At 42.1% G+C, this 22,734-nt stretch overlaps 1 protein-coding gene across 9 annotated transcripts in view; it reads right to left on the reverse strand.

Annotated features, from left to right (window-relative positions):
* Window positions 1–558: 558 nt before the first annotated feature.
* NPR3 (natriuretic peptide receptor 3) overlaps window positions 559–22,734 on the reverse strand; it is a 75,550-nt gene continuing 53,374 nt past the window's right edge. For 5 of the 9 annotated variants that reach the window (XM_036926603.2, XM_036926605.2, XM_057496031.1 and 2 more), the window contains exons 4-8: window positions 16,497–16,632; window positions 10,880–10,974; window positions 8,966–9,101; window positions 7,383–7,470; window positions 5,463–6,363 (exon numbers count right to left, since the gene is read on the reverse strand). In XM_036926603.2, coding sequence (XP_036782498.2) covers window positions 6,252–6,363; window positions 7,383–7,470; window positions 8,966–9,101; window positions 10,880–10,974; window positions 16,497–16,632 — 567 coding nt within the window. In that variant the 3' untranslated portion in view covers window positions 5,463–6,251. Of the gene's footprint in view, window positions 2,958–5,462; window positions 6,364–7,382; window positions 7,471–8,965; window positions 9,102–10,879; window positions 10,975–16,496; window positions 16,633–22,734 lie in introns of those variants that run through there. The other 4 variants (XM_036926601.2, XM_057496027.1, XM_036926602.2 and 1 more) reach the window with 4 other exon arrangements.

Below are 22,734 nucleotides of genomic sequence, written 5' to 3' on the forward strand. Positions count from 1 at the left end.
GTTCGGTGTGGCTATATTTGGAGATGGGCTTCTACAGAAATAATTAAGGTTAAATGAGGTCATAAAGCCCGGGCCCTGACCTGATAGGATCAGTGTCCTTATAAGAAGAGACACCAGAGAGCCCCTTCCTCTCTCCCTCCCTCCCCTCATCTCTATCTCCCTTTGCAACCTTATCTTGAAATGGTAAAAAAGCTGCATTTTTTTGAGTTGCTGCATAAGCATTTGTCTACCAGCCAGGGAGAAGGCCCTCACCAGGAACCAGATGGGCTGGCCCCTTGATCTGGGACTTCCAGCCTCCATCACTGTGATATATGTCTGCTGTCTAAGCTCCCAGGCTGCTGTATTTTGTTACAGCAGCCCAAGTGGACTAAGACACCCCATGTTTCCTGGAGGCTTCCTGGCCCCACCCTTCCTCCCTGCCGTGCCCCCCACCCCCATCCCCTCACCACCACTCCACCTCCAAGCCCCAAATCAACATCCTGCTGCGGAATCTTCTTGGACACAGGCACCCAGTGTGAGTGGCATCTGCGGTTTTGCCAGGGGACCTCACCTGCAGTGCGTTTTTACAACTCTGAGGCAACTGAAGATGCTTCAGGCTGGTTAGCCTGCTGAGTATGCCAGAACCTGAGTGGCTCTTTGGAATGACAAACCAACTTAGGACCTCTTTGAAGTGGGCAAAGGACATCATAATATGAATCAGTAAAGCCAACTGTGTAACTACGTGGTGTTCTCAAGCTGTACTCAAGATTATATTAGTTCCTGAGGATTTCTTCCCTTACCTGCCAATTCAACTCATGTTAATAATACATCCTTTTCCTATTTCTGCAAATTTTCCTTTGCAGGGCAGAGTTCTTTCATGGGTACCATTCCAGCAGCATCACATCCACTAATTAATCTTTTACTTAAACTCGTCCTAGGAGAACAGAAAGTCCTCAGATTATATGGGTATGTGCAGTGTATGTTGGCTGAATTATAAACAGGAAAAGGTTTCTGTGGGATGTATTTTTAATGAGAACACATTGTTACACTGTGAGCATGTGGCATTCTTGCTTAATAGAAACATTTACAAGAACACGTACACATTTATATCCAAACACCAAATGAAGTAGATAGTTTAAATGACCTGTTTGCACCAGAAATAGAATATATTATACAAAACAAGGGTTATATCCACAGTCATTAATTCTCATTTTCTACATAAAATAACAATAAATTAAATCACATTATATGCAGATAGTTCTACTTACATTAGAATAATAAATTATATAGCTTGTGCAGCTTTTACTTTACCTTTCTACCAGATTCATGTATCGTTTGGTAGTCGTGTATTTAAATAAACAATGAATGATGTGGCCCAGAAGGCAAGGGCCGCAGAAGTAATTCTCCACAGTGTCTATTTCACATCCTCCTGGTTCCAGTTATTCACCATGCACAGGGAGCAAAGCTCAGATTCCCAGGACTCAGATTCCCAGGTCTGCAAATTCAGAGCATCTCCAGGCTGTCGAGGGCATCTCATTGCTGCCTTGTAAGTAAGACACAAAACACTGAACTTTTTCGAACCTTGGCACTGAATATTAAATAAGACATCCTGTTTCAAAATTCAAATTTTCCTCTTCCTCAACATTCTCTGCCCAATTATTAAGTGCTATGACAGCTTTGTTCTCCTAGCAAATAAAAAACAGTTTGGTAGTCTATGTTGTGACTTACACTTGGTGAAAGGACCCTTTATTCATTGTGCATAGAAATCTGGGTCTTTTAAACATGTGAATTCAAGCAACACAGAATTTTTGCTAACTTAATTCTACTTGTTCAAATCTCTCCCCTAGGAATCATCCCACACTTTATACATCAAAGAGCTATTATAACATACGGATTTTTACTTCTGAGACTCAGCTCCCATTGAAGCCCTTTCCCTATGTTTGACGTAGCTTAAAACATGGCCATTAACAGTGTCAGCTGGTTTAGAATTGCTTTGCCTTTGGTATAAATTAACATTAGTGGTTAATGAAAAATTTGAACGAACTCCAATCCAGCACCTTTTGAGAGGCATTTTAATCCTAGAGTCTAGCTGTGGAGTGTGCCTGCAATAGATATTCGAGAGATCTTCTTGTGGAAAACCAGAGTCAGGCTGACTGGAGTAAATGCACATCACAGGCTTGAACTGCCCCAGGGGCATGTGCGGTCAAGTTACCATAAGTGTTCTGATCAAAAAAGCAGCTACATTCTTACAGCCAACACGGTTTTGTCTTCTTTCCCTCTGAGGAATATGAAGGTCCTACTCACAAGCTTCTACCTGCACCAGCAAGGTGCGAAGGTGTCTCTGTAGCCATGAGGGATGGTTGGGGCACGGGTGGGGGTGAGGTGGGTGCGGTAGTACAGACGGTGGCAGCTTGCTACGCTACCTCTTCTGTTTGTTTTGGAGGATCAAGCTCCCCATTCTTCTTGCAGGGTGTGTCCCAAGCTTTTTACTGAGTCTGAGTCTGGCTGTTAAAGAGGACTAAATTACTGGTTATTCTGCAGTTCTAAAGATCAACTGAAAAAGAAACAGAGCCTTCCTAACAGCACCACCTTGTTCTCTATGCTTCCACACTGTCCCCAAAACATATTGTGTTTTTAGACAGCTTCATTTTTCTCCACCAAAGAAGAAATTTAGCTCATTTTCAGCTTCCTCCTGAAGTACAGACCAACAGGTCATAACTAAACAAAACCCATGAAACGTTGATCAGGGAGCCTAATTTTGACTGGCTTTAGGCTTTTTAACTACACCCACTCAGGATCTGAGTTCTCTGTGTTCCGAGAAGCATAGGTATGTGTTCTTTTCAGTTTCTAAACACTCCCTTACGTACTCACAAGAAGGAGGCAATGCCACTGGAACCTACCTGCTGAATTCCTATCATCATCTGTGTGAGGTCTATACAATGGCCTTAACTTCACTGCCAGAGGCATATTTTACACTCCTAAAATCAGTGGCAACCAGAAGGAAAGTGGTACATTAAGGGCAAAGAGGGCGCTGGTGCCTTGAATAAGTTAACAATCCTAGAAGCCTGTGAACAGGGAAAAGGAACTGGACCTTCCAAAGCAAAAGAATTTAAGGAAGGGGAGAAAGGAGGCACTCTCTTTCTATGCATTTCTCCCCTCCCTCCATTAAATCTGGCTTCTGCAATGTAAACACCTAGTTTAAAGCCATGGAAGCAAGTCTATGGTTCAGAAAAGGGCAAGTTGATGGTTCTTCTGAGCAATGCAATGTTTACAGGGACTTCTTTGTGGAACCTGTGGTCAGTTGGGGGGAAAACATGAGCTCTATATAGAAAGTTCTTTCTGGATAGAAGAGATCATCTGGAGAAAGCTGCTATTTCTGAGTCCAGGAAAAACAACCTAAGAAGGTAACAATGATCACCATAAAATCTCTACTTATTTCCAACACCATGAGTGTATATAAAACGTATATATTCATTTTGACCTGTATCAGTGTCACTTATGTTTGGCCAGAGGAGAAAATACTGACCAAATATCCCTTTGAACTCTGAACACTCTAGATTTCAGGGTTAAAACTTATAGGATGACTTAAGAACTAAAGCCCAATTTACGTTAGCATGTGACAAGTGACTACTGGCAGAGTGTGAAGGACTAGTTGTCAAAGACGCTGTTTAGTAGCTAGGAACTTAAATCTCAAATTATAGTCTCCAGGGGTCTTAACCCAGGGTAACCTTGGGCCAAACACTTACACTTTAAGCAAAGGTTTCCAACTTAATGGAGTTTTGAAGATTTCAAGGAGTTTTGGTAATTTCATATGATGAATTCAAGGAAGAAAGAATGGACAACAAACATGCAAATAAGCAATCAATCTTAAGAACCTAGAACTGCTTTAAGAGTGAAAGAGACTGGCATCCACATTATGAGAATCCCCACGATTTGTTCTGCCATTCTTAAAAGACTACAATCTCATTTATTTTAATGATTTTATCTGGGGCTATAATATCAAGTTTACAACTATTCCTCTACCTTAAGTAGAAATAAAAGTATTGGCTGTAAAAATATTAGAGTTAATGGGTTTTATGTAAATTCTAGACAGGTTAGAAATGTTTATACCCAAAGACTGCAACCAGGTAGTGTAATTCTCCCCCCACCCCCCACCTATAATAAGAACATGGGCTTGAAATTTAAATGATTTTTACAAACACAAGATAATAGAAGATGAGTATCTCTAAAAGATATTGAAAACATCATTGAAAAATATGAGACATAATGAAAATAAGATGGAGAACTTGAGCTGTGAAACATTTTGGTTTCCTAGATTTTCCTTCCCAAACTCTCTTTCTGCATTAGAATTTCTGAGCTTGCCTCTCCTGCCTTCTTTTTCCATCCTGTTTTGAATTCAGAACTTTTTCCTTTGCACCCAGCATGAAGAATTACAACATAGCTGTTTCAGCTGATCATAGTTCATTCTTTTACCATGCTCTCCGGCTGCCTGAATCCCATTTTTAAAACAACAGAGGGAAATTGTGCCTCACACAGAAACGACCTGTTCACTTTGGCTGGTTGGAGCAGGAGTGACAGAGGCAGACTCCCCCAGGGGAGAGAGCTCGGGCCACCTTCCAAGACGCACACACAGCTTCTGCTCACCTGCCTCCACCATTACCTGTGTGAACTACTGCGACCTCCATCACCGAGGAAGTGCTCAAACTCCCCTATCTTCCTCCCATTACATCGTCTTTTATACACAGTAAGATAATTTTTAAAGCTTTTTTTCCGGATGCTCCAAATGTTATTGAGAAAGACCCATAATTCAACAATGGTACATTAATCCAGCAACTTCCCACTCTTCCCTCACTCATTTCTCCAATACATTACAAACAAAAGTGGCAACCTGAGTTTAAACCTATGCACATGGTACAGGGTGCAAAGTACATATTCGGTAAATACTAATTCAGCTTTGTACAAAGTCCTTGCATCCACACCCAACCCACTGTTACACAGGTTATGAATGGATGACTACAAAGCTCTGTGGAGTCCACTAAGAGGGAATACAGTAGCCACTTAGATTCCCTCTTTTTGAACCAAAATCATCACTGTGAATTTTGGTAAAATGTCATGTATGCATTTTTTAAGTTTATCATACCTGTGCTTACTGTCAAGTTCTAATGCTCTATTATAAAGTTGTGATTGAAAGGAAAAGGCTGCCTCCTTTTATAAAACCATACTGAATTCTAATACATTTCATCCTTGATTTTGAAACTCATCATTTGGCCAGAACTGGAAGGGGTCTGTCCCTAAAATAACTTGCATAAAGAACAGGTGAACTGATGTACTCCTGAAGAGTCTGTAGTCTGAATACATTTCTGGATCTCTGTAACTAAAGCAGCAGTTAGCAGTTGGCTATAGCCAGCCAAAGGGAAGAGGGAAACAGCTAGAAAAAGAAGCAACTTTCATCATTGTTGGTTTGTTGCACACTTTACACATGCTTTTAAAATATAGTGAAATTTAATCTTTAAAATGAAAAAATAGACACATTTTGTAATGGCAAAATATAAGATTAAAATACTTAAAAATCAAATGTTAGTGTGAAATTGGGGGGGTGTTTACAATAAAAAATGAAACATTTTTGATTTGCTTTCCTTGTATAAATCCTCTTATCTCATTAATAGTTACAACTTTCCAGAGTAGCTTTTAGAAGACACAGAAGGAGACAGGGAAAAAATCCTTTTTCAAGATATGGAGTCAGGACCTGAATGTTAACCTTGGACAGACCAGTCCTCAACCTCAAATCTGTCCACCAGTGGTAGAGAAAGGAACACTGTATTTCCAACCTGGAGATTTTTTTCATTACATTTTCCTCTTCTTGGGTGTTAAATTCTTTCCAAGAATGTTCTACTTGTAAAGATGATTTTATTCTAGCTATAAAATATTTCATTTAAGAAAACTGTATTTTATAGCCTTGTGTGAAATGCCCCCAAATGTCATCAAGACATGGAGCCATCTGATTTTCAAAACATAAATTGAATCATATGCCCTTGAAACATACTCCCTTTAACAGAGTGACATTATATTCTCATATTTGTTTGTCATGAGATGAAAGGCCAGGAGGCATATGGTGATTAATAATAGTTCCTGAGCTTCTAAAGAAATTTTACAATGAAATGACTAACTGCTTAAAAGAATGGGTTCTTCAAGAGCGCCCCTTCAGTTCCATTGATGTCTTTCATCCCATCTATCTCCTTAAAGAATCTCAGGCCAAAAGAAAAGGTTTCCTTTTAAGCCACCGAAAAATGGGATCTGATGGAATCTTCCCGTAACTCCCGATGTTTTCCAACGTTACTTTCTTCTTGCTCGCTTCGTCTCTCAATGGTTATTCTGTATTTCTTCCTGGGTAAAGGGAAAGTGAATGTAGTAATAAAACCTCACTTGGCTACAAAATACTATGGTTTCTCTTACAAAGAATGCCCTCAAGGGACATCTGGGTTTGTGCTGATAAATGAGGAGTGACAGAATGTGAAACCCTGGTCAGAGATTAAAGTAGTGGGCCCCAAGGCATTATGCCCTTATTCAAGGAGGAAAATTGGCATGCTTTCTGAAATGCCATAGAACAAGTCTCCCCCTTCTTCCCTGGGTGCCTTGTGGGTTAAAGGCTTGTCTCTACTACACAGAAGCTCTCCCTGACTCCCAGGATATGCCCGAGATAAAGATCAGAGTCAGTGTACTGTGACAGCATTACAACTGTTCCCACAAAGAATCACATACACCCAGAGTTTTATTTCCATGCAGAAATGAAGAAATCTTGGTCTAATGACTTAAGAAAAAGCCACAAATTCAACCACCAAACATTACAAAGGAATGGCCCACCCTCATGAGATGAAACCATCAGTATCTTGAACACACATAAATATTACAATTTTATAAGCCTTGGTGCTCAACCACAGTGGCCACCAAGCATGTGGGTTCTCCAGATCCCGAGCACAGATGAGCCTGGGGTGTACGGACTACTCCGAGCTCCCTCCTCCTCTTCAAAAGCTGAACCCAGGCACCTATTTCTGAATTGTACAAAGCTTGAAAATGAGGAGATGGATCTCCGCTATGACCAAGTTCCCTTTCCACTTATGCATTTGATGGGTGGCAGGAATTTGGGTCAGAATACTTGTGATCAAAGGATGGCAGGGGTTCAGTGGCCTACAGAGGGATGCAACAGGAGCCCTGACCCAGTCCCCATTCTGCAACCCACTGACCACCACACCCAGAGCTATTCTAAAAGAATGGCTTAGTTCTTTTACCCATGATGCTTTGGGGGTAAGAACAAGCTGTGGACAAGTGACGAAGAGGATGTGCGAAGGCAACTGATCAAGCAACAGTGGAGAATGAATTTTAAAACTTTATAAAGTGAAGCCAACCTGAAAAAGTAGAAGGCCATTAGCAAACCAGCTCCTAGTAAGGCCCCCACAACAATTCCTGTCACTGCCGATTCTTCTAGGCCACCTGCTTGAAAAAGAAACAGATAATCAGAGTTCATTTTGAGAAACAGTAGAAATGCCTTAAGTTTCATTCACTGGAAGGTGTTTGTCAGTTTCTCACTTGAGTCAAATTTTCCTTTCTTTTTAAGAAAGATATACTAGGGGACTTTCTTTTTTTGCCAAGCACTAAGCTTAAGATGCACTTAAGAAAATGCTAGGCAAACGAACTCCCTGCTGCAGAGAGTGAGCACAATGGGAATCAAGCAGGCTCAGGAAGGGTTTGAGCAACAGTGGAAACTGAAGTTTTCGGAGGCATCCACACTCTTTTGAGTTTATAGTCAGAGAACATAACTGGACAGATGATGGGACAAGTCTGTCCAGTTGTCTTCCAGCACTTCTCCTTTTCACAGATGGATGGTGACACTTCAAAGTGCTGGAAGATTGGGTGAAAAATTCATTGGGTTAATGTTCTGTTTTTAGATGTTCTCTCACCAGAGCCAGAGCTTCATGTCAAAATGTCCTATATAGCTTTGTGAAAATGTGAACAATTTGAAATAATCAAGTTCAGTAGTGTCCCAGTTATTATATAAAAAAGATAAAAAGCCAGCTTTATATAAAAAGTTTAGTTACAGCCTTTAATGCACTATCTCACTTAACCTTCAAAACAAACCTGAGCATTGGGTACATTTCTTTCATTTTACATATGGGAAAACCAAGGTTTGAGAAGGTGAAAGAATACTCTCAGGGTCATAAAACCAGTAAGTGGCATGGGTGGGCTTTCAAAGCTGGGCCCAAGAACTCCAGAGACTGTGTTCTTAACACACTTCTGCCTTCCTTCCTTTTCCCTGTAGTTCTCGCATATACATAATTACCTCACAGTTTGAAAGCTGATCTCAAAATAACGAGCATACATTTGTTAGCCTAAAGTAACCAATTGGCCTGAGAGGTCAATACCCATTTTGTTCTCCCTCACTAGCTCATAAAAGGGTCTCTCCAAAGCAACAGCTTCCAAAAATTTTCCTATTTATAAGCTGCTTACAAGAATGTTCACTTGCTTCTATAGCTAAGACAAAGCTGCTCATGAGTAACATTGTACACTTACTTGCCAATTTATAAGATATATATAAAGATATGTATTGGTCCTGAGGGGTAGGAGGATACCTACAAACTGAAAAAGCAAAACAAGACTTGGTACAAGAGATGCATAAGTAAGAAACATTTAATATCTGATATTTTGATTTTTCCTAAAAGTAGAAACCTCAAATACTTAGAGATTATAGGAAGAGAGGTAAAAATAGGGAGAAACCTTCCACCACTTTGGAAAGAGATGTAAGGGAAGAAAGACCTAGAAGCTTCTGATGATGAAAAACAGCTGCCATTTCGTGAATTGTGCCCATGGCTGGCATTTCCCACATCAGAAAGTGACATCTGATGGATTTGGAGTACACGAACTCCTGGATAACATGCATTATATTGTTGCTATGAAAGATGAAACACAGAGCAAATTAAGTCTCTAAACTTACATGATTTGCAAGGAGAGCTGTTTGTGTGATCCACCACTCTGGTTTCATCTATTCTCAGTTTTAAAGGTCCCCAAGGATATTTGACGTTCGGCCGCATTTCAAAACGACCTTCTTTTCCAAAGTAATCACCAATAACCTATATAAAGGCAAAAAGATATATACAAAGTGAAAGGTCAGAGTTTTTCTCTTACCAAAGGGGACACAGGGTGGGATTCTCTGTTGTTCACACTGACTAAATGGTGTGTTTCTTGGTAAGGACTTTGCAAGTCAAGATTTGCAGTCGCCAATAGTGCTCTTAAGACTAGCATAGCATAGGGAGAACTCCGGCTCCCCGTGGCGGGGAAGGCGGTTACACAGAAGACAGTCAGCTCAGAACTCACAGCTTTTCCTGGCTCATCCAGAGGGCCTCCCATCTGCCACAGAGCAGCTCATATGGCGGCCTTCTGTAAGGCCCAGGTGACTTTCAGGGATGTGTGAGAGGTGGTCATGGCCCATCTTATACACACCTAAAGCATACTACAGGGCCACGGCCTCTCATTACCCAGTTAGCTTGGCATAGAATTAAAGCATTAGCGAATATCTTTTAGCCACTTCCTGTTGCACCCTCCTCTGGTTGGAAGGTTATCCCTGACTCTGGAGGTAGTCTCCTCTCTGGTGGGTTTACCCTAATTGTGCCCCCTTTTCCAGGTTGAACTCTCTTTTCCACTTGGCTCCTCTGGCCCCTGAGAAATCAGTATACTTTTATGGCTCCGTTCAAGGTTCACCCTCAGCTTCTTGCTTCAGTGACTATTCCATCAGCTACCTAACCCCTGATGGAGAAGGACCTTCCCATTCAGCCTCTCTGTATCCGGCTCTCTGTGGCCTGAGTGCCAGCACACTTGTCCTGAGTGGCCTGTGACCTCTCCTCCCCTCTCCCCAGAAGGAGGACCAGCAAGCTCTCAGGGATTTCATGTCATAGTAAAAAGAATTCTAGATAATCACCAGAATACAACAATCAGTGCATGTCCTGAGCACTTACCACATGCATCACACACATTGACTCCTGCAGCCTCCCAGTGACTCTGTAATAGACGATTACTGTCCACCTTTTACAGAGGGGGAGACTAGAATACAGATAAGACCCAGACCACTCCAAAGGTACAAAATCATTTCATAAATGTAACAAGTGCTGGGTCCTGCAGTCAGTGCCTCCCACAAAGGCCAGGTATATGTGTACTAAGAGAAAAATATCAAGTCCCTTATGCTGCATAGAGTGCTATGAGAACATGGCCCCTGGGTGAAAGCCATCAGAGACGCACAGAGAAAGCAGCATTATTTGACCTGAAAGACTGCTTGTTTGTATCATCTTTATTGATATCATTTAAAGTTTATCTGGTACTTTTCTAGGTTTCATAATAATCAGGTGAGATCAGCAAGGAAAATATTATGATTGCCATACTACAGCTGAGGAAACTGAGGCAGAGAACGCACACCCCGATGTCAGAGACTCATCTTTGTGTCCAGAGCACTCTTTTCTCTTCACAATGCTGTTCTGAAATTCCATCATCTTTTGAAATAGTAACATGTGCCCAGTTTGTATCCCACCCCTCACCAAAAAAATCATTTTTTCAAATTTTTAGGCAGGAAATGAATACATAGTTTCACTTCACCTCTCTCATCTGAGGATCCCATCCTATATCTTAGGACTGACGTGTGATTCCTGGCCACTTCAAAGTGGGCTTTCTCCATTGAGGATGAACACAGAACCATTTCCTGATACCCTCAGCCAGAGGGGAGCCCATCCTACTTGGAAACTCCTGGGTTCTCAGCTCATTTTGATTTGGAGGCTGCTCTGGGGATGGACACCAGGGCAAATGCATCCCTTGGAACCTCAATAAGCAGAAGGAGCAGCTGGGCAGAGTCTCATTTGCTTACCTCCTGGGTGCCCGCTTCTGCATCGGTCATGGCGATCACGGAATAATCCCCGTACCGGTCTCCGTTGGCATCTATGGACACCTGCCCAGCAATACCTAGAGGGTTAGATGCGAAGAGCTCCAAGTTGGTTACTTAAAATACCTCTGTCTGCCAACCAAAACAAGAAAATGAATTGACAGGATTTTTTAAACAAACTCATGCCACAGGGAATCTCATCAGACTCTGAGCATTTTTGTTGGCATTTGTAAAGGCATTGTAATTTCATCTGTGTCTGCATTCCTAAATTCTTAACATTTCTCCACTTAAAAATGAAAAGAAAAAGAAATAAATGACTTTCTTTGGGGACTATGTTTAAAAAAATTATTAAGGCTAATCCTACAAAGCAGCATGCTTATTCCAGAATTAATAATTAATTTTTTAAATTAATTTAAAGCAAAACAAAACAAAGTTGCAAAGAGTGAGAAGTAGAGGTACGTCCCTAGCCCTGTCATGGGTCCACATTATCACTGGACAAACATTATGAAAGAAAACTCATTCCAGGCCCAGGACTGGGGCATGTGCTATGTAAGGGGCTCCTCTGATGCCCAGACAGAGGTCCTGCTTCGCGGGTCACGAGAGCCAAGAACTAAAGAAGGGCTACTCTTCATCCCACTTGTGTCCCTTCAATCTGTGTTTTTTTCTTTTCATTTTTTGGGGTATTTTTTTCCTAGTTTTATTGAGATATAGTTGACATACATTCTTGTATGAGTTTTTTAAAAACTAGCATAAGGGCTAGACTTACACATATTGTGAAATGATTGCCATGGTAAATTTAGTTACCATCCATCATCTTCATACAGATACAATAAATCATTCACTGTTTATCCAAATGCTTTCTGGGTGATTACTAGGTGCTGAATTTAACACTGCAGCAGAGGCAGAGATAAATCAGACAGAGAAGGGCTGCCTGGACTGCGGATTTAGCTTGTTGGCGCCAGAATCCAACTGCTTGCATCTGAATTCCAGCTGTCACATTTACTAGCTCTGCGACCTTGGGCAAGGACTCAGCCTCAGTGTCCAGGCCTTTAACAGAGGCATAATAGTGCCCCCCTCCCAAGACACTGCCAAGGACCTACAACCAGTAAAACACTTTCAACCCAGAGTGAAGAGAAGTTCATTGTTTTCTCCTATTGTTATTTCCACTAATGCTGCTAGTGTAATCTGGGAGAGGATATCTGACTATGCCAACACCACCCAGAAGAGGAGCGGGCATAAAGTTGGAGACTCAAGGAGGATTCAGTAAAAGAGCAGAACTTTCATAGGAACACTGGTGACATCTGCGATTTGGACAAGCAGCCATGAGGGAGTGGGAGTATTCTAAGCAGAAAGGCTGCCTTGTCAGTCTTTACAAAGGCACAGAAGCTGAGGAACCAGAGGGACAATACAGTGTTTGGACAAGAGGCTCAGATGTATGGAAGGGAGCACTGAGATGGAAAGCTGGAACAGAAAGGCCAGGGTGTGGAGAGCCCAGAGTGCCCACAGGAAGGATTTAAATTTGCTTCATGCAGCAAAGTGGCTTAGAGCAGCTGATTAATAAAAGCAAATGTGTATCACTGATATGAAATATCTCTATGTTATAATTACCATTAACTAAGTAAGAGAATGCATATGTCAGCCACATGTTAATTACATAAGGCTATTTGTCTTCTTTCCTTTTAAACTGTGGTATAGAGTTCAGTGTAATTCTTAACTGGTGTTTCTATTGATTTCCTTCTCTCCAGAAGTAAAATGAATGTCTGGGAAAAGGGTTCCCAAGGGAAAGTTCCATCCTCTAGTGTGGTTTGGAGATGGCAAGTATTTGGGTTTACTGTCCTTTGGGTTGTGGTTTGAAGGCCCACTGATTTTTTCCAGACTTTGGTCTACTTTGATGGAAACAGAATGGAGTTACTACTCATCTAGATGTTTTTGTCTTCTTAATATAGACTGGTTACAAAGGATACACCTATCTCAAAATTTATATCCTTGACAGCCTATACAACTTTTAAGTAATAAATGTCATTTGTAAAAAATATTTTTATCTCCAACCATATTGGCTATTCAAAACTAGTCGTTCTGTTCAGAGGTGCTATGATAGGTCTACTCTGCTGAGTTTTGCAGAGTATTTTATAAGACAAGGTGGCCCTAGTAATCCAAGACCTCATTACACTTTAAGCTATTATAATTCTGCCAAGAAATGGGGTGAGAACCCTCAGGGTGGCCGATTAGCAAGTGAGACTTCACCTGTGAGTACTGTACATAAGGTGAGATTGTCGGGCTGACAGTAGAATTTTCCTGTACATAAGTAATGAGATGTTCCACCCTCGTTTCTGTCGGTCGCAGAGGACCTCAGGGTTTAAGCCGCAGTCCTATCTTCCTTGTCACTCTGACCTCTCACACAGAAAGGAAATTCAGCTTCTTCCCAAGCCATTTATTGAAAGCCTTGAGAGTTGATCATAGGTTTCACGGTAATAAAACCCAAATTTGTCAAATAACATCCAGAATATTTTTCCCTTGACAACTTGTTGGTCACTTTCAGGGACCATTAAAATTAAAATCATTTTTAATTTTGGAAGGTCAAGGTTTTTCTTAGAGCTCTTTTGGAAGCAACCGTTAGATTGATCATTGTTTAGCAAATAAAATGGGCTCTCTGAACAATTCGAGCTCAAAACTTTCCTTTGCTTCAATTATCTTTACATTTGGACACATGAAATTCTAAGTTTATACTGAACTGTATAGTTGATTGTTTGGGGACTCATCTCATATTGCCTGTCCAGACCTGGCCTTAGAATGGAAGCATCAGGATGACCTAAGGGAAAATTTGACCCATATTCTCAAACAAAACTGAACTCCAGCCATTGTGGGCACCTGCCCTTCCCTTAACAACCTCCGTCAGAAGACCAAGAATAAATGACCACACAATAAGGAACAGGGAGGAAAGGGGCGCGGGCCTACCCAGGCTGTGTCCACACACGCCAGCTTCTCAGGGTAGGGGATCCATTGCTGGGAAATTTCACTCTGTCCTAATATGCCCCCTGAATTATCCTATTGGATTCCAGTTCCTCAGCTGAAGCAGTCAAAGGTTGAACAAAACACTTCTGGAGGCATGTGTGTTAATGTCCTATAACTGGTCTAAAGTTAAAGCAGATGACACTTCTTACTATGTTGATGGACAATGACTGCAGTGGGGGGGGGACTTGATAATATGGGTGAATGTTGTAACCACAATGTCACTCATGTGAAACCTTCATAAGATTGTATATCAATCATACCTTAATAATAAATAAATAAAGCAAATGACACTCTACTTTTGAGAAAGATGTGGCATTCACTAAAACCACCAAGGAGAAATGAAATCCACCAATTGTCACAATAGCTGCTGCCCAAACTATCTAACTAGGACTTGATCCCTCCGTACTGTCCTATCATTTCTAATAACCAAGGACAGGATGAGGCAGTGGAATGGACAGGAGTCCCAAATGAAAATATATATGTATATCCTAAATTTGGACTCATCATTTCTTGTTCTTGACACTCAAAAATTTCATTAGTTGGATTAAAAATACAGGCATAGCCTCAGTGCATTAAAGGGCTCACAGGAGGAGTTAGCAAGATGCGGAACTGACAGGGCCCTTATCTCTCACCAACTAATCCACAGAAGAGAAGCCCAAAGGACTGAGGTCATAGTGAGGGAAGGAGGCAGGTGCCCGGACCCCTGGTCCTACGATCTGTACTCTGTCAGGGGTCCTCCAATGATGCCCATCAGCTTACCACAGTTTATTTTCCACATAGCCTCCATAAGACCCCTTTTAAAGACTCAAGAGAGATCAGGTTCCTCAAAAGCCTCCCGTGGCTTTCTACCTCCCTCAGGGTGGAACCCAACGTCCTCAGTGCCGCTTCCCGGGCTGCACGGTCTGGCCCCCACTACCTTTCCAGCTGGCTCCCATCAACTGGCCCTCACAGGCTCTACCTGAGCCACACAGGCCACCTTGGTCTTCTGGAGGATTTTAGAGGATGAGATACTCCAGAGTCTCTGTGCTTGCTGCTCTCTCTAGAATGTTCTCTCCTAAACATATATGTAATTTCTTTCACTTCCCTTGGGTCTCTACTCAACTGCCACCTATCAGAGAGACCTTCCCTGACCACTCTAAGTCCGCAATCCCACCACACCCCACCCTCTCTCTCTTATCTCCCTACCCTGCTTTATTTTATAGCCCCTAAGATGTTGTGTTTATTTGTTTATCACAAGATCCCACCACTACCATGGAAGCTCAGTTGATTGCAGGGAACATCTTTAGTTCACTGCTGAATCCTCAGCACTCTGAACAATACCTGGAACATAGTAGGTACTAAAGATTATTTGTGAATGAATGAATATGAAATTGCTATCTGCAGGGCTCCAGCAGCTGGATAATTCTCATAGTAAGTCTCTTGTTCATTTTCTTGAGTATTGGTGAGATAAGAGGAAACCACACTGTTAGCAAGAATATAGACTACTAGAGCTTTAAGGAAGCTTTTTGGAGATATCTAATGCACTTTAAAAGGCACCAACATACTTTTGGACCCAGATATCCCATGATCTGGAATGTTCCCTATTGGATGTACTCACAAAATTCATCAAGATGTGTAAGATGCACATGATAGCATTTTGCATAAAAGCAAAAACTGGCAACAACTGAAATGTTCATCAATAGGAGAGTGGTTAAAGATTTCTTGTACACGGTGGAAAAATATAGAACTATCATTTAAAAATGCACTGAACCTATGAGTGCTCATGTGGAAAATTCTATTTGACATGCAAGTAAAAAAGCTAAGATGAAGAATGGCATTCATAGTAGGATCCCGTTTGTGTAAATTTTTTAGATAAGATATACAAATGCATATGTGCTGGCAGAAGGCACAAAATATTTTTAGGCCAAATCACTGGAAACTGTTAATAGTGATTACACTGGGGAGAGGGGTCTAGAGTGGGAAGGAAAACTTTCACTTTTCATCTTGTACATTTTTGTACTGTTTAGATTTTTCCAGCCAAGAATAGGCTCATTCTTGTACAATGTCTAAATGTCAACAGAGGTTGCTTGAGAGATGAGATTATGGACTTTTTTGTTGTTGTTGTTCTTATACTTCTCTGTTCTTAAGAAAGCCACAGCTGATATTCACTACTTTAAAAATAAAGTAAAAGGCAGAGGGCTCAATAGGACCTGCTCATCACCTCAAACCAACCAGGTTTGAACAGAATAATGTATATCTGGGATATCGCTTTTAAAGCTGATCACAGAACTCTTTGAAAACTGATTATTTGTCGTGAATGAGACTTGTGATAGTTTAATTTTAAAACACATAGAGTTGTTACCTAACAACCAGGAGACAAGGCACTTCTTATTTCTATGGGACTCTTTCAGAGCTCTTTCTCAAGCTCTAACTCATCTAATTTTCACAAAAAGCCTGTAGGTGGGTTGATCTTGACTTATTATCCTTACTTTACAGCTGAGAAAAGCAAGACACCAGCAAGGCCCACAGTTTTAAGAGAGACAAACAGAACCAGAAGAGAAGCAGCTTCGTCAGGTGCAGAGCGTTATTGCCTTATAGACCGAATCCTCACCTTCGAAGGTTCGGTTCCAAGTCTGCTGGATAATTTTCCCTCCATCCTTCTTGCTGTAACCAGCTCTGAGTACTTCGTGTAAAGCCAGAACGTAGAGGAGGATGGCGTCGTGGAATCCTTCAACAAACATGTTAACCTGGAAGGGAAACCCCGGTGGGGTGAGCCCAAACACCGTGGCTCACAGTCAGGAATAACGTAAACAAATCAAAATGGCTAACAAGACAGACTTGAGGTCCACAAGCAATGGCCAACGGGGGCAGAAGGGTAGCCAGCAAGAATCATGTCATGGCTCTCTTGGCACCAGCTGAATGAGGAAAACCCCTCCCCAGTTCGTGAGTTTGGAAAGCATACAAGATATGCAGAAGTCAAAAAAAAGTACCTGTTGATAGGTTAAGGATTCCAGGTGCGTCCACGTTTGCCCATAGTTGCCTCCACACACATACCCTCCTCCTTCCCACGTCTGCTGTCCTCCTCAAGTCAACTAGAGCCCAGCCTCCCCCATGAGGCCTTCCCCAGTTTCAACAGCCCCCAGGATCTCTCCATGCCTGAATGTGGACCATGACTAAAGAACACTAGGGATCCACTCATTCGTGATCAAACACTGGCGAATGCCTACGGCAGTGCTAGGACCCAGGGTGCGAGGAGGGGGCCCTGCCATTCCTGCCTGCCCGCATTTGTGCCTCTTCCTCTGTGAGCAATGACATCCAAGTTTCTCCTCTTTCCAATCTCTGTTCTGCATGGCTTTTGTGCATCTGACAAAACTCCTACCCACTGCCAAGCTCCAAGGACAGAAATGGAAGCAGGCTGGGATCATTGGTCTGTCCCAGCTGAGTCCTGGCTCAGGTAAATTAGCCTTTGACCTCAAGAAATTAACAGTTTCCTGTGAACTTGGGGAAGTCACAATCTCTTTGAGCCTTGTTTCCTTCTGTAAGCACTACCGGGCAAGTTAGAATACCATGTTTAGACCCATTGTAACATTCATTGAACATGAAATGGGCAAATATAATCTTGAAACACTGAGATTCTGTATAAAAGAACAGAAAAGTTTGAGCCTTCTTATTTCAGGAGACAGTGTCAAGAATGGAATGCCATGTAGCAGAATGAATCGGGCTTCCAACAGACAACCATCAGGAGGCATCCCGTGCTCTATCCCTAGAAAGAGATGCTGAAAGAAGAAAGACACGACTGACCTGTGTCACCCAGTTCAACTACACAGTCACAGAAGACACACCTCAGCCTCCAGTTCCACGTGGCCTTGTTCCACCCATAAGGACGGAGAGCCCTGTTTGTGTCACAGAAGCAAATATTCTGGATTTGCTTCTGTGAGGCAGTTTGCTGAGAGGCAGTTTAGACTGACAGGTAAAGCCGGGCTCCCTACCTGGCTCAGCTGCTTCCTGGATTCGTTTCTCTGCCACTCTGGGTCTCAGTTTCCCCCATCCAGAAAATAAGGAAAAGAGCAGTACTTATGTCATGAGATTACTGTTAGTTATTGATTAATTATTTTATTATTAATTAAATGGATTATTAACTAAATGAATTAATAGATGTAAAAAAAACTTTGAATGATGCCTGATCTCAGCAATCACTGTTAGATTTTGCTGTTGTTGTTAGATAGAGATGGAGAATTATAAACCTAGGGATCTTATTGAGTGTCTAATTCCTAATAGCAGTATTCAGAAAATAAGTGATCTACTTAATGGTATAATATATATTATTGACCCATTTTACACATAATGGAAACTAAGGCTCCTTGTTCATGTTTGACACCCCAAGCGGTTCTCTTGCCTCCACAATGCCATGCCCTTAATTCAATCCAAGTATGATGGGTGCAGCCCAGGATAGTCAGTTCTACTGTGAGAGAGCTGGAGGATGGAAGGGAGTGATGGTTCACAGGAGAGCTCAGAGTTAACTGCTGGACCCAAAGCCAAATCCTACCCCAACACATTCCTTAATCTCTCTAACCTTCAATTTCCTCATCTGTTAAATGGGGTTTTGTACCTACTCATCTCACAGAGCTCTTCTGGGGACTGAGTGTACATGTAAAACATTTGGAGTAGTTCCTGAGATCATGAAAGCAAATGGTAGACACTGGCTCTTACTCTCAGCCATCACGTTTAAGTCTTGGAGTGGTTATTTTCTTAGGCAAAAAGAATGGTGTAGAAATAACATCAACCAGCCAAAGATAATTTTCTGCTGATTTGGCTACACAAATACAGTTTTCCAAAGGAATGTGAAATTTTCACTTAGGCATGAAGTCATCATGGCTTGAGGAAGTATGCATACTAATGACAGTGAGTTCCAGTAAGTGGACTTTAGCTGTGTAATTTAATTCTCAGGCCACAATAAAATTCTTTTCAAAAGATCTATCTGCTCTTAGATAATTGTATAAAACTGACCCTGCTACAGAACCCAAGAATGGACTAACAGTTACCAGAGGGAAAGGGACTGGGGAGGATGGGTGGGAAGGGAGGGAGAAGGGGGAAAAAAAGTGGGGAGCATTACTATTAGCAGATATAATGTGTTGGGGGGGCCGGGGAGGGCTGTACAACACAGAGAAGACAAGTAGTGATTCTATAGCATCTTACTATGCTGATGGACAGTGACTATAATGGGGTATGGGGGGAAACTTGGTGATGGGGGGAGTCTAGTAACCATAATGTTCCTCATGTAATTGTAGATTAATGATACCAAAACAAAAAAAAATTTTTTTAAGTAATAAAAACTGACCCTGCTACAAAGGGAAGTCCCAGAATCACAGAATCATTGAATGTGGGAGATGTAAGGTGCCTTAGAATAGCTCATCTAATCCTTTCCTTTGAGAACTCAAAGAGCACCCCCCATCAGTCTTCCTGCACTCTGTAATTGAGGGGTGTACCCTCTAAACAACTTGTTCCAGGGAGCCTACAGTGGCCCCTGTTAAATTGTAAAGTGCCAGCTGCCAGGCATTACCCATCCACCTTTCTTCATCCTCTTCCTGACTCCTTCTCAAAATCCTAACCCAGGGCTGGCATGCTGCCATTGGCCACCCAATGCCCAGCACATGTGCCCTGGCACCAGCCCCCATCTGGCCCTGTTCCTTCTTTCCTTTTGGATGTGCTCTCCAAGATGCCCCCGTAATCCAGGATGGGAAGAACCATTCTCAGGCAGAGAAACATGAACTTGGATTACTTTTGTCCTAACAGAATAGATAGGTAGATGGAATAGATAGAATGAACGTGTGCCCAGGTCTGAAACTCATTCTATCTTGATTTGCAGATGGGTCAACAAATTTACCTTCTTTTTCTTTCGAAGCAGCTGAGTGTCTCCCTCTGCCAAAATTAGCAGGAGAGCTTCTGACCCCTGCTGCGGTTTGCTGGCACTCCAGCCTGCTGCGGGGGAGGTTTCATAACACCTACCTCATAAGACCTCAAGCCAGAAGCAAAACCCTAGAGACTGTCTTTTTTCAAGGAGAACATTCTCACATCCACACGTGTTTTTAATGGGAGGAAAGCCCGTTAGCACATTATAGACACTGAAAATTGGAAGTGCAAATTTTTTTTTTAATGAGGGAGAAAAAATATCCAGGGTTTTAGGTTGCCTTTGAAACACTTTCCACTGGACCTCCTAAAAGCAATAAGGTCACCTGGATCTATCCCCCGGCCCCTGGTCAGAACAACACTTGAACCTCAGAGTCCTGACTGACAGATCATGCTATTGTTACTGATGGATGAAAACAGAATTTCCTCACCTGAGTGACCTGTTCTAGTATTGAGCATCATTTCTAGTCAGAAAGCTCTTCCTGTCTTAAATTCCTAAATGCAGCCATTTCCAGCTATATGCTAAACAGAGTTAAGAGAACAATATAGTTCAGGAGCCCAGAGAGTTTACAATCTCAACCAAACAGTACTGCCTCTCCATAGGAACACAGACAGACTCTACCCAAGGAAGCTGAGGGGACCACCATGAGGGGCAAGCTCTGGGGTAATGATTATTTGTGCTGGGTATCAAATAAAGTGTCTGTTGATGGGGAGATGGGGGAAAAGGCGATTTTGATGGTAAAGTGTCTGTCATTCAAATGGGATGGAATGCATTCATCATCTTCCACTCATTCTGGGAAGTTTGCCAGAGTAAGGTACCATGCTGCCATTAACTCTCCTATCATTTCATCTCAATTCTCTTGATTTTGTCCTCTGTAGTTGGCCAGCAGGTATTCCAAGTGAAAGAATATGCCATTTTTTCCACTGGTCTTCCTCTCTGATAACACCTGTCAGCCACATCTATTTATTACTGTAGTTTTTTAAAAAATCCTCTATCATGGGAAAAGCTGAATAGAAATCTTGTTATTTTTTATCTGAGCATACAGAACTGCCATTCATGACATGGCTCCTATCTGTAACTCTGAGCACAGTCTTTCTCATTTCTCTTTGGTGAGGCAAATTCATAGATGACTTCCTCAATGCTTGTGTTCTAAACAAGTAAGAAAAATATGCTGCATGCTTCCACTGTTCTATACAGTGAGGGTGAATAACATGGCAGTAATCTAGCTCCCTGGGTCATCTGGATATCTGAGAAAGCCTGTGAAGCTCTCAAGTAGAGGCTACCAATGTTAAATGCAAGGGGTTTTGCCTGTGACATACACATCAACTCAAGCATATCACATGGTGGCTCTATCTTCCTTACCACAACCAATGGTTCCCAATGCAAATGAGGAAAACTGAGAGTGCTGGGGAGCATTTCTTGAGTCTTTTGAAAAAGACATAATCCTTAACAATCCTGACAATCTCAACTAGACACTACTGCCTCTCCATAGGAACACAGACAGACTCTACCCAAGGAAGATGAGGAGACCACCATGAGGAGCAAGCTCTGGGGTAATGATTATTTGTGCTGGGTATCAAATAAAGTGTCTATTGATGGGGAGATGGGGGAAAAGGCGATTCTGATGGTAGGTGGGTAAGAAGAGAGATGGGTCCAGGACCTTCTCTTTCCCCATCATAGCAGGAACAGCAGCATCTGGTCTGATTGGTAATAAGACCCTTGAATGAAACTCATCCTGCCTTCCTGAGCCACTGGAGACAGTGGACAGCAGAAGGAAATGGTCTGGGCATACTGCAAGGGTAGGCAAAGGTTAAAGAATATTATGCATTTGACGAACACTTTACAAGTGACTTTCATACAAGAAAAGTATAGATATTATCTGTTTTCATTCCATTTTCTTTTTAATCATAAAATTAAAAATCTGCAATTTAGGGTAACAGCAGGAACATCCATAAACCAAGTGACAAATAACCTCTTCAACACCAAAAGAGGGGGTTCTTCCTCTTACCAGTAGACATCCAGCTCTACCAAACTGGGCCTGCCTTCATGGAGTTCACTCTTGGCCTCTTGCTGACTCATTCTAGCCTTGAGGAAAGTTAAATTGGAAATCTGCATCCTTATCCTGGTTGAACTCTGAGGAAATGCAAAGGGCGAGTGGCTCATTAACAGGCAGCAGATCAGGGAGAGAGCCAGGGTCCAGTTCTGGGCTTGGCCAAAGCATTGCTGTACCATCTGACAGACTTCTTGCTCTTCACACTGGAGTTATGAATTACTTGGGGTGGGCGTTTGCCCTAAGTTGCCCAGATGGCTGCTCCATCCTGGGCTCAGTTCTGTCCCTATAGCAATGCCCTAGATGGGCAAATTAACTCAGATCTCAGAGCCTGAGGTGTGACTGCCTGCAGATAGAAGCAAGGTTTTGTTTTTTTTTCTCTCTCTCTCTCATCACCTAAAACCAAATGGATTCTTAAACAAAAGCAGTTCTCGGAAGATCATTAAGTCAAGTTATGACCCCTCATTCATCTCCCATGCAACAGCAACTGGCTGCCCTTTTCATGACTGGAACAGTAGTGGAGGCTAAATGCAGGCACCACAGTGCTGGCATACGGCATCCATTTACAAGAGCAAACCTCAGTGAGGAAAGACATGTGGGGGCCTGCTTATGGGGAGCTACGAGGTACAGGAGGACTCCGTGGAACTGGGCTCTTGGACTGGTGGATGTGGGACATGAGCAAATGAGAATGACTCTTAAAAATTCTCCCAGTGCTCATGCAGGGAATTCACTCACCTGATATACTTCCCCCTTTGAATGGGTCATACACACACATCATATCCAGATGCTTCTCTTCACCCATCACCTTTGAAGGCTCACTTGAGAAATGAACATGCATAATGACATGACTGTCCCTGGATTTCAGATGATCAAGTGAGCAATGTCTGACCT

Source organism: Manis pentadactyla, chromosome 2 (genome assembly GCF_030020395.1).
Source record: "Manis pentadactyla isolate mManPen7 chromosome 2, mManPen7.hap1, whole genome shotgun sequence".
Classification (NCBI taxonomy): Eukaryota; Metazoa; Chordata; class Mammalia; order Pholidota; family Manidae; genus Manis; species Manis pentadactyla.